General features: G+C 40.4%; 1 protein-coding gene across 1 annotated transcript in view; it reads left to right on the top strand.

Annotated features, from left to right (window-relative positions):
- Positions 1–12,864, top strand: part of MYO16 (myosin XVI) — a 407,151-nt gene that overhangs the window by 28,298 nt on the left and 365,989 nt on the right. Inside the window, exon 2 of the mRNA XM_060079968.1 lies at positions 11,232–11,302. Coding sequence (XP_059935951.1) covers positions 11,232–11,302 — 71 coding nt within the window. The remainder of the gene's footprint in view (positions 1–11,231; positions 11,303–12,864) is intronic.

A 12,864-nucleotide genomic window follows, 5' to 3' on the forward strand; every position in this document is an offset into this window, starting at 1 on the left:
GGGGCAGGCTCACTCAATCTTGTTGAATGCTAAAGCCTCTGGCAAGTATTGAAATTGGAATTGATCATTTCCTAAGGGGCAGCATTTATCTCTCTTCCTTAGTGTATCACCCTGTATATATTTTTCTACATGAGCTTCTCTGGGGACAACAGTTATAAATGCTTAATGGGGCATATGTCAGAGTATAAAAAATAAAAATGTACTGATTAACAAGACTCAAAAAGGTAGAGGTGAAATAGCAACCTGGGAAATATCAGAGTCAAGTAACAACTAGAGCATGTGGTTTATTTGATGCTGAGTTGAAAACTGTGTAAGAATTGGTGTCCAGGGTGCTGATAGGACTTGAGCAGCTCTGTTACGTCATTCTGAGTGACCAGAAACTATGAATTCAGAAGCATTCTCAATGTTCATTCTTGGAGCTAAACATATATTTCAGCACTTTGGTGGGAAATTTTCCAAATGAATATTATACAGATAAGAAAGCTTAATTATCCCTTGAAACTGTTCCTTTCCTGCCTCAGAATTATTGAAAAACACAAATAAGATTTATGCAAATAAAAGTATTTGACATTAGATTTTCTGTATAGATAGTTTTATAAAACACAATGATAATAAAGTGTATATGGTTTAAGAAGGTTATAAAGCTTAAGAGCATCACAGTAGAAGGATTATAACTTTTTATTGTGATAAAATCCATAGAAAATAAAACTTCCCATTTTAATTATTTTAAAGTGTACCATTTACCACATTCACAGTATTGTGCATCCATCAATACTATTTAGTTTCAGGACATGTCATCACCCCAAATGGAAATACTGTATCCATTAGACAGTCACTCTCCATTTTCCTCTCCCCCTAGCCCTTGACAACCACCAGTCTGCTTTCCATCTTTATGAATTTCCCTATTCTTGAGATTTCATATAAGTTAAATCACACACTATATAGCTTATTGTGCCTGGCTTCTCTCATTTAGCTTTTTAATGTCCATTTATGTTGTAGCACATACTCTTTTCCTTTCTCATAGTTAAATAATATTCCATTATATAGATATAACTCTCTTTGTTTACCCATCAGTCAGTTGATGGACATTTGAGTTGTTTTCATCTTTTGGCTGTTGTGAATTGTGCTGCTATGAACAAGTATTTGTTTGAGTACCTGTCTTCAATTCTTTGAGGCTTATATGTAAGAGCGGGTTTGCTAGCTCATATAGTTATTTATGTTTAACATTTTGAAGAACACTTAAACTTCTACCATGGTCACAGAACCATTTTTTCATTCCTACCTGCAATGTATGAGGGTCCCAACATCTCCACATTTTTGTCAATACTTGTTTTTCTTTATTTTTAAAATTTACTGTAGCTGTCCAGTCATCCTAGCAACTATATTTGTGGAAGAGACTATTCCTTCCTCCACTGAGTGATCTTGGACTATCTTTGAAAATCTGTTGAACATAAATGTATAGGTTTATGGGTTCTGAATTCTTTGTCCTGTTTCATTGGTCCATATGTCTGTCTTAGGCCAGCACCACACTGCTTTGATGACTATAACTTTGCAGTAAGTTGTGAAGTCAGAACGTGAGTCATCCAACTTACTTTTTCTTTCTTTTTTTCTTTTCCACTTCTTTCTTTTTCAAGATTGTTTTGGCTATTTGGAGTCTCCTATGAATTTTAGGATCAGCTTTTCTTTTTTCTGCAAAAAAAAAAAAAGAAAGCTATGGGTTTTGATAGAGATGTATCTTGGCTCTTTTGATAAGAAAATGTCCTGGAGAATGAAGGAGGACTTTGCCATCTCAGATCTTCTTTTCTCCCTTGAAGAGGTACTTTAGTTTTGTTCTCACTGATATTAGTTTAGTGGGTCAATTTAACGAAGAAAGTCACTACTTAGTAAGCAACATTTCTAAATTTTAGTATTCATTATTTATACAGTAATATAGCAAAATTTTCATTAAAATCTTTTAGTTTGAAATAAAACAGTAAATTTGAAAAAATATGCAACTATGATTTGTCAAAAAGTGAGCAAGTAGATGAAAGAATAAAATAGAGTCCAGAATGAGGCCCACACATATATAATCATATGATTTCCTACAAAGATGTAGTACAATGCAATGGCATGTGAAAAGAGCATCTTAAAGTTACGTAATATAAATTGACAGTGGGTTATAGAGAAAGAAAATAAAAAGTGCAGCGTGTATTTATACTGTGTGCATTCTGCATTTACTATTTCCACATCAAGGTCTGAAGAAGTATGATGCACTTAAATCATGTTGTCATGAGCTGTCTCTCTGGGTCTGTTCTGGAATATTTTGAGAGTTAATGATTTAGGATTGGCTTAGGTACAGGAGCCATTCCTGATTCCCACAAGACATATATACTGTAACATTGTAATATATGCTAGAATTCTATAGAACAGGTGAGTTTGATAATAGCATTTTTCTGAATATCTTTTCAGCTGCATTTCAGCAAGGTCCTTGAACGAGGAAGGGAGGAAATGGGTTACAAACAACATTTGAAGAAATCAATGTCAAATACTTTTCCAAAACAGATTCAGGATATTCAGCCACAGATTCTAGAAGGACTGCAAACCCCTCTAGTGTCTAATTATTTCTTATTTGTCTTCTGTCTTCTCCACCCACCAGTCCACTAGATGATAAGCTCCATGAAGGCAGGATTTTTTCCCCATTTTTCCTCTGCCACACCCCAACTTCTAAGATAGCACATAAAAGCACATAAAAGACACTCACTGGATTTTTGTTGCATTGGTCACAGCTGCATGACTGGGTTGGGGTTGGAGATTTGGGTCACCCTGGCAATGGGGATCTTAGATCTCATGCTTACAATCTCTGGCTTTTTAGTCAGATCCAGTTTTAACCAGGTTGGGTAGGAAAGCAGAAACCTTAAGTCCCTTGCAAATAATATGGAATTAGTCTTAACTTCACAAAGCCTGGTAGGTGAGTGTGTCTTAGGTGGGCCTCCACCCACTTGCTTCTCAGGCCCACCAAGCTGATGAGTCTGTGGTTCTCTGCTAGGTGTGGAACCCTACTGCAGCCCCGACCCCATCCCCCAACCTCAGTGGTCTCCTTTTCCAAGAGAGTGGCTGGTATAATCCTTGAGTGTCCCGGTGATGCCCATGGGCCTGACCCAAATCAGAAACAACCACTTAAGGTGTGACTGAGTGACTCACCTGAGTATGGATTCAAGGCAGATACTCACCATGATCTTCAAAACCCATTAGGCCCTCTTACGATGTTTGCCAGGCTGGGATGGAAACCAGCTACACAGCCTTTTGGATACTGGTTTCCACTGCTGCCTCTCTTCCCAGTATTATAATCACTGAGATACCCTGACGTTAAGAATGTATGGTTAGATGGGCACATCCTTGACCGACTGGACTTAAGAATTTGGTGACAGAACCTGGGCATTTATATCTTTTTAAGTTCTACTAGCTGTCCTAAAGCATAGTGAGGGTTGAGAATCATTGCCCCAGGCTCAGGCTGTGTGCTGACTGGAAGCCCCCCATCCATGAACACTCTGACCTTCTCCTCTCCAAATGCCCCCAAGATTCATGTTAGGTAGGCTTGGATAACTATGTATTTATTGAGAATAAAATTGTGTGTTCTGAGGAATACTGTGGCTCACACGGCAGTGGGGACCAAGTTTTCAATGGCCAATTCATGGGAAAGAAACTGCCATGAATTTTTCACTTTTCTACTTATTAATCCCTTTGCTCTAGTTGAGGTATTCAGAGGTAATTTGCTGAGGTAGTAGAATCCTAGTCGTTTTTTTTTTTTTTCCTTCAAAATATCTTTTGGGGGACACTGGCATCAGAATCTCCTGGAGCATTTCTTTAAATTTCAGGGTTTTTGATTCTATCCCTAAACTACTGAATCAGAGTAACTGGAGGTGGACAAGAGTATGAGTCTAAAGGGGGAAGAAATAGCCCCAGTGGTGGAAAAGTCGGCTCTTGAGGGAGAAATATCTTAACTTTAACAAGGGTCTGTCACCCTTTGTGGGTCTACAGTACACAGCAGACATCCAGAATATATGTGGTTTTACAATTTCATGGTGGAACTTAGTGGGAGAGAATAATGAGAAGTAGGTTGGAAAGCAACCTGAACTGTGAAAAACGATTCAAAAAACCATCCTCAAGTCATTCCTAGAGATCCTAAAATTTGAGTTCTCTGTAGGGCAGGAAATCTGTATGTTAAGCAGTGTTCTGTGCAAATAGGCATTTCTGTGGCATTGATAACATAACTTCTCTATTCCTCTTTTTTGCTTCCCTTCTTTATTGACATATAACATCAGATCAACTTTTTCAGGCATTTCTCGGAAGATTGTCAATTGTCATGGAAACTCTCTCCTACATTTTTAGAAGTCCTGACACTGATGCTTCTATTATCATTGCAAGGAAAAAATGACACTGGCTTTTTTGTTGTTGCTACTCATTGTACCTTTTTATTTAGAAATGAAATTAAACTTACAGATCATACAAAGAAAGCCCATGCACCCTCCAACCAGGTGGACTGTTTGCTAACATTCTGCCATGAGATCTGTCCTTCCCTTTGTCTAAAAAATGCCTTTTTGCAGGGCTTCCAATGAGGACAAAATTTAGAGCCCATGGTTATGTTTTGTTTCACTCTTCCTTGGATCTGTTGATTTCAAACATAAAATCTTTGTGAATACAGACCCACTGTTATCATGAGAACCGTATGAGAGTGGTCATAGATTGCTGTGCTTTCAGGTGTCCACCCCAGCTCCTGTGATCACCAAAGCGCTTACTGTCACCAAGTTGCTATCAACTTACTATCATCAATGTGCTGGTTGCCATCAACACAGATACATCACAGTCATATCTAGACACATAAAGTGATAATTATCAGGTGGACTGTTGGGTTTGATTATTGTTGGTGATGGTGGGGACATCAGGGAAGACAGCTGCAGATTCTATTAAAGATGATGTATTTTCACCCATTTTTACCCCAATAGCTGAAGATTTCGAGACTGACTGTTTCTTTTTAAATATCGAATCATGCCCCCCACGCAGACATTTTGACAGAGTTTCTGTGGCAGCTTGATGATGAAGCTACAAATATACAATAAACGCTGAATCAGTTCCAAGCAGCAACCCTATAAAAGGAGCCTAAACTTCGTTATTCTGTTTGGTCCCCAGATGGCTGTTTTTCCTTAGGCTGTTTCCTTGCAGATTTTACTGTAATGGAAAGACTCCCAAGTCGTGGTGTCATTTCACTTGACCGTCGATTCCAACCATGTTGTTCCAAAGTTGCTATGAACCCATACCTTTTTGGAGAAAGTGTTTTAACCTAAATTTGGACAGTTTCCTACAAAATTAGTTATTATGAGGACATTAACATAGATCTTGATTCCTATTGTGGTTCCTGAGTTGAAGGTGACCTTTCAACTCTCTTGTGACATGAGAGGTAAAGTGTCCTGATTTTCTTCATGGTTAAGAACACAGTCCTTGGAGTCATACTGCCACACTGTTTTAGATCCACCATGCTACCATCTCATAATTTTTAAGCCTGAGTTTCCTTCACATAATTTATAAGCCTTAGTTTCCTTATCAATTGTATTGATACTAATACAATTATAGTATTTGTATCATAGAGTTGGGAGAATCAATGTAATTCTTGTACTAAAGTACTGAGAGCAGTATCAGACCCTACGTACTTAGAAAAGCTCAGTGTGTACTTATTATGCAAGTGATATTTTCTTCAATATATTTTTACATCTCAGTACCTTAGGCAATGTCCCATTTCTAACCTTTAGCAGAGACATAGAATTTAGCACAGTCTACAGTTTGTGTATGTGAAGAACATGTTTCCTCCTTATTTAGTCAAAAGTTGATTTTGTCTTATTCTTGCTCTACACCCATGGTATTTGAGGGCAAATACCAGTCTGTATCCAGTCTCCAGTTCTGCTTTAGTTCTATCTGATAGTGTGAACAATTTGTCAGAAAACAGTCTTCTACCTAGGAAAAGAAAATGCCAGATTCCCCCTCCTTTTCCCCTGAGGCTGATGTCTGGCTGGGTGAAGGAAGGGCTGGGGCTTATTCATCAGTTTCACTGTGGCAGGAAGGATGCTCTGCAGTTGCTGGGTAGAGTCCTTCCTGGGTATTCTTGGACAATACTCCTTATCTACCTCAGGGCTACTCCCCGTACTGTGCTGGAGCTTTACTCTCATAGACCCTGAGAGCCGCTTGTTGAAATGTCAGGAGTTCATGAGTTGGTTGTAAAACAGTTAAACAAAGCCTGTATTAAAAACTAAAGTATATAAACTTACAATAAGTAGATTCTAATAAAAAACAATGGTAAAGCTCAAAACTCATCACTTCCTAATCAGTTCACTACATTTTTCTCTTCTTTATGTGCTTGAAGTTATTTACATCTCTTTTGTCTGTGTCATAGAAATGCCTCAAAATTGTGAGCTGGATCACATCTCCTCCCAACTCTGGGTTCAGTGGTGCCACATTGGTAGCTTGAGATCAACTATGGTGGGAGAGTTACACCACAAGAATTGGTCAGTGCCACAAACCAGGGCTTGATTTATTTATCTTCATGATTGTCTAGAATTAAAGAAGTGATGGAAGAAATGTTAATGATGCAAGTTATACTTAAAAATGTATTGTGTCAGTAACCACTATATTGTGAACACTGCCAAAAATGTGGTAAAATATGATTACATTTTTCAGAAACTAATATCTGATTCAGCAAAGATGTCACTCAGGTCATTGATAGATGGATGATGTTTTTTTTTTTTTTTTTGCTGTACGCGGGCCTCTCACTGCTGTGGCCTCTCCCGTTGCGGAGCACAGGCTCCGGACACACAGGCTCTGCGGCCATGGCTCGCGGGCCCAGCTGCTCTGTGGCATGTGGGATCTTCCGGGATCGGGGCACGAACCCGTGTCCCCTGCATCGGCAGGCAGACTCCCAACCACTGCGCCACCAGGGAAGCCCGATGGATGATGTTTTGACGTCCTTCATTATTTCACTTTAATCTTACTCAGGAGTTAGGAAATCTTTTCTGTGAGGGTCAGATATTAAATATTTTAAACTTAGTGGTCACATACAGTCCCTGTTATATGTTCTTCTGGACTTTTTTGTTTTTTTTAATTATTGTTTTTCCTCACACACTCTTCAAAATGCAGAATTGTCTTAGTTCAAGGGCTTTACACTGATGGCATTTGGCCCGACATTCATAGTTTCCTGACCTCTGGCCCATTCTCAGTAATGTCAATGAAAATATCAACCAAAACTTCAAGGTCACATTCATTAATTATAACCATAGATTGGCTGTGGATACAGGAATTTTTAGTAAAAATCATCTAATTCATTCTGTAAGAATCAATTGGCTCTATGGATATTACAATAAATTGTGGGCTGCACAGCCTTTATAACAGTAAAATGTGTAGTAAATCCCTAAATGCATATCCATCCATCCACCCATCCATCCATCGATCCATCGATCCATCGATCCATCCATCTATCCATCCTTCCTTCCATCCTTCTTTCCATCCCTCCATCCATCCATCCATCCATCATCTAAATATCTCCATCTCATCTCCATCTCCATCTGCCCTTGAGCATTCACAAGCACACCACTGTGGCCCACCTGCTCCTGTGGAGATTACCCATGCATGTTCTGTGCTTTGTAAATGGTCTCCCTGAACCACCTTGGCTGTCAGTGCTGCCATAGACCCCTCTTTCTGCAGTGGTGGCTCCGATTCCTGTTGTGTCCCAGGCTGGTTAGTCCATTTTGCATCCTCTGGAACAGAGCCATGAACCCTCAAGCCGCACTGAATCACCCCCCTCATCTGAGCCTGAACCTTTATTCAGGATTTAAATTGCAAGTGGGAGCAAGAGACCCCCCTCTAGCCTTTGTGCTGACCTCTCTTATTGTCTTAGTCTGGTCAGGCTGCAGGCTGACAAATATACAAATATACCAGAGACTGGGTGGCTTAAAAAAAACTTTGATTTCTCACAGTGCTGGAGGCTGGGAAGTCCAGGATCAAGGCACCAGCAGATTTGGCTCCTGGTGGTACCCAGCTTCCTAGTTTATAGATGACCTTCTTCTCCTTGTGTCCTCACCTGGCAGAGAGAGAGCTCTAGTCTCTTCATCCCCTTATAAGGGCACTAATCCCATCATGGGGGCTCCACCCTCATTACTTCCTAATCATCTCCCCAATGCCCCTCTTCCTGATACCATCACATTGGGGATTAGTCTTCAACATATGAATTTGTGGGGGTGGGGGGGCACATACATTCAGTCCATAGCACTTACTTAAGGGATCTTTTCCTCCTTTGCTTAATATCCTGTGATCCTCTTCATTGGCCACAGAATGACTTCCAACTCCTTTAGTGTGATGTAAAATATCCTCCACAACAAATTCCTCCAAGTCACACACAATCTGCCACTCCTAAGAGACTGTTCACTGCCCCTTACTCATCATTCTCCCACCATCCCCTACATTGTCCTCTTCACCCTCTTTATCCTGCCTTACAAATTGTACACTCATCCTTCAATGAATATTGGTAAATTTGTGTTGCTTATATCCTACACTTAAATTCAACATTTAATAATCAAAAGGTTTTGAGAAAATTTAGAGTAAACCTTAAGATATGTGTTCAGTGATATATTATTATGGGTTTCATGAATTATAGTAATTATACTAATAAAAATCATTTAGTGAACCTCATGCAGTGCCAGGAGGATGGGTTAGCTTTCCCAGTGGGGCTCGACCTCAAATCTGTCTAACCCCAAGACCAGTGTATCACAGATCTATATTATGTGTAATTTACCACATGTGTGCATGGTAGATTCTATGTAGAAATCTGACAGCATTTTACTCTTTTTTTTTTTTTTCGGTATGTGGGCCTCTCACTGTTGTGGCCTCTCCCATTGCGGAGCACAGGCTCCGGACACGCAGGCTCAGCAGCCATGGCTCACAGGCCCAGCCTCTCCGCGGCATGAGGGATCTTCCCAGACCAGGGCTCAAACCCATGTCCCCTGCATCGGCAGGCGGACTCTCAACCACTGCGCCACCAGGGAAGCCCAACTCATGTTTTAACTAATATAATATAATCTTCCTCTCTATCTGTGATCACACTAGTACAAATTCTTTGCTGTAAAGAATACAAAGCACCAAATAGATATCAGCTAGTTCAAGATGAATGATTTAATTTGCTAAACAAATAAATATTAAGGTAAAAGTGCTATTTTGATTCTGAGAAAACCATTGGTAAACATAGTTAATGAACTTTCTGTTGTCATGAACAGACTTTTTAAAATTAAGGGTAAAAGTATGTGAGGGAACAAGACGTGCATCCATTTACTATATGTATGTGTAGAGAGAGGCCAAGAAAGGGAGTGACAAAGAGTGTCTACTTACGGTCGGACAACAAGCTGGTTCATAGAAACACAGTGAAGAAAAGAAAGGCAAAGGCCTCACCTTCCTGGACTTTTCTCCTAAGTGCTGACAAGGGAGATGCCTGAGTCAGCAAATGCATGAGCCATGTGACTCCAGGTTACAACTGATCCTGTAAGAGCTACACCTTCAGCAAGTTTTTTGTAACAAACTACCCACATTAGGAGAATCTACGTTATGAAAAGAATTAGATTATTGAAGAAAGAATATCATCAAGGGAAAGATCATCAAGGGAAAGCCATTGGGTCAACGAGTGGTTGTAGACATGCATCTACATAGGCACTTCTTTTTGGGAGAGGCTGGAGCTTGTAAGATCAAGGAACCAGTCCAAGTGCTGCTGCTGGTCAGAGAACAGGAATGCATCTGACTTCCCTGAGGAGAGAGATTTGGACAAAGGGTGCTCCAGTTTCGGGAAAGGCTGTTTGGAGGATGTGCTGGGCTGGGTGTGGGTTGTCTGTGCTCTCACATGTTACCCCCAGTGTTGGAGGTGCTGACCTATCTCCTGTTCATAACCCCTGCAAACATCACCGAAGAGATGGCCTTCCTGGAGAGAAAGCTGTGCAGGAGTAACTGTGTCTGCCCTCTGAGCTGTACAGTTAGAGCTGGGAAGATGGTAACAAAATAGAGATGGGAACACAGGGAAGATATGGGGTGACGTAGAATACAGTATGTGTTCTGCCGACATTGTGGATTATGGAGAAAGTTAAAGGAAACACAGTATGCTCAGTGAGGTATGAGTTTGAACCTGAACCATTTTGTACCGTTCTGTGTAGTAATGGACTAAAAGAGGAACTGTTGCTTTAGTTATTTGTGGAAAAAGCATGAATGGCTTGTTATGAAAGCTACGATACTGCCATTAGCCATGGAAACTGGGATAATGTCTTGGGGAATGGATGGACCTCTTGGAGCCCATGGCAATTTGCAGAGAATGAAACATAATCAGTCTCCCAAGGGCTTTCCATGTCCTACCCAGTCCACTTTTGCTGTTCAAATGGAAACATAGGTCACTTTCCAGCTGTGCCTTTATTCTGATGAGTAGCATCTGTTTTGATTTGTTTAACGTTACTAACTTAGATACACATGGCTTTGGGAGAATGATGGAAACAGGGCTAAGGGGTAATTGCAGGAAGGGAAGTTTAATGTACAAAGTGTAAACTTTTATTGTTTTAAGCCAATAAGTTCTAATGAGTTTTAAAAAAAAGTGAAGTGAACTAAAGCATACATGAGCCTAGTGGAGTCACTTCTTTCTTTTTATTTATTTATTTTTGTTCTGTAAAGGATGCACAAGCCAGGCATTTCAAAAAAATAATTGTAAAATTGTGTTCCCCTTTCTGAATAATTTGCATGGCTGTAATGGGTCGTGATGCTGACAAACCAAGAAATAAGTTTCAATGTGAAGAGAAACACTGCCGATCTTAAATACACAAAAAGGTCAGATGGTGATTCACACATCTCCTTTGGCTTTCATGGCTATTTGAGATTTAGATACTAATGAAATGTTACACCTTTTTTTTTTTTTTTTTTCTTTTTGCGGTATGCGGGCCTCTCACTGTTGTGGCCTCTCCCGTTGTGGAGCACAGGCTCCGGATGCGCAGGCCCAGCGGCCATGGCTCATGGGCCCAGCCGCTCCGTGGCACATGGGATCCTCCCAGACCGGGGCACGAACCTGTATCCCCTGCATCGGCAGGCGGACTCTCAACCACTGCGCCACCAGGGAGGCCCGAAATGTTACACCTTTTGATTCAGGATGTTGAAGGAAGATGCCATGTAACTCTCCTCTCTCATTCTTCCAGCGCTGCGGCTCCTGAAGGAGGGGGCTGACCCGCACATGCCCGTGTCTTCAGGAGGGTCCCTGCTCCATCTGGTAAGAGCTGTGATGACCGGGTGAGCGTGGGTGACACCAAGTGGAAGGGGCACCAATTATGGGCTCCAAACTCAGTAACAAAATGCACTTGTAATGCATGATGATCAGAACAATGATGTGTTTCAAGTTAACAGGCTTGGATTATGATACATTAATGTTTGTTAATTACTCACATTATAGTTTGTAAATAATGGAGTTCACGTCTCTGCCCTAAAGAAAATGCTTTCGAACATGAATAGTATTCAACAAATAAGCAAAGCAATGTTGTATCAATTATAGAGCATTAGGCAGCCATCCTTTCTTTTACTTTTACATCCTTTTTTTCACTTTCTTTATTGATCCAATGAGCTTTTACTATTCTCTGCTTGTGGCCCAGATCATAGAAATGTGAATAAAACTTTACTACATTCTTTTGGAAACAAGCAGGGAAAGATTAAGTGAATAAACAAGTAAGTAACCACATAAACAAATAAATACAGTAGTTTTACATGCAAGAAATTTTTGCTGATCAGTTAAGGGCAAAACTGAAGTAAAAGGAGATGCCAATAATTATTCCATTGAGTGGTCTTTAGGGCTAATTTAAAGCTTAAAACTTGATTTTGAAAAATGCCAAAATTAACATAACATAAAAACCTAATTGAGAATTGTCTACCAATATTTTTAAAATTCTGTATTTCCTCACATTAGAGCAATCCATGTTAAAGGAGCTCGCGCATCGATCTGATGGAAGCTCCCTAGTCTAGTATTGGATCGCAGCCTTTTCTGCCCCCTGGAATCACCTGGGAGCTGTAAAATGTCAGTGTCTGCCTCCCAGCTCCCCCCCAGCCTGGAAATTCTGACTTAATTTTTCTGGGATGCAGATGGAACATTGGGGTGGGGCACAGCTCCCCCAGGTGATTCTAATTTACAGCCAAGGTTGAGAACCACTGCCCACAAGAGAACCTTGTGTCCGCCCAAGACTGGAGGCATCTGGGGTGCAGGCAGTCATATTATGCATGCAGAAGAGTGGAAAAATAACTCCGAATATTGATGGGGAACATCACAGAAGAACATAAGCCATTTCTCTCCAGCATTGATTGAGATGGAAAGAGAGATTTCTGGATTCCCTTTTCCTTCTCTGGAGTGTTTTGGTTTTGAAACCTCTCTCTTTTCTCCTCCGATCATTACATGGCTTACGTGACATTTTCAAGGGCTCATTAGTCCTGGATCCTAGGTTTGGTTTCGACAAGCAATCTTAGACTAAGGACATGCTGTGAGCAGCTTTCCATAGATAAAGATTCTCCTCTTGGTCAATATCTTTGGGATCCTTAGCAGGAGGTCCAGTACTTTACTAGGTAAGAAGCTGAGAAATAGAAGAATTAAGCTCACACAGTAGTAAATAGTACTGGAGCTTAAACTCTGACCATCTAACTATAAATACTATAGTCTTTCCGCAGTAAATTCCCCAGTGATACCTGGATTAAGTTTTCAGACAACAAATTATTCCAGTTGGGCGAGTGGAAGACAGACCTTTGCTTTGAACTAATCATATCAGTTCATTGTTGGTATTAACCAGGAATGTA

The sequence above is a fragment of the Mesoplodon densirostris genome, chromosome 17 (assembly GCF_025265405.1).
Source record: "Mesoplodon densirostris isolate mMesDen1 chromosome 17, mMesDen1 primary haplotype, whole genome shotgun sequence".
Classification (NCBI taxonomy): domain Eukaryota; kingdom Metazoa; phylum Chordata; class Mammalia; order Artiodactyla; family Ziphiidae; genus Mesoplodon; species Mesoplodon densirostris.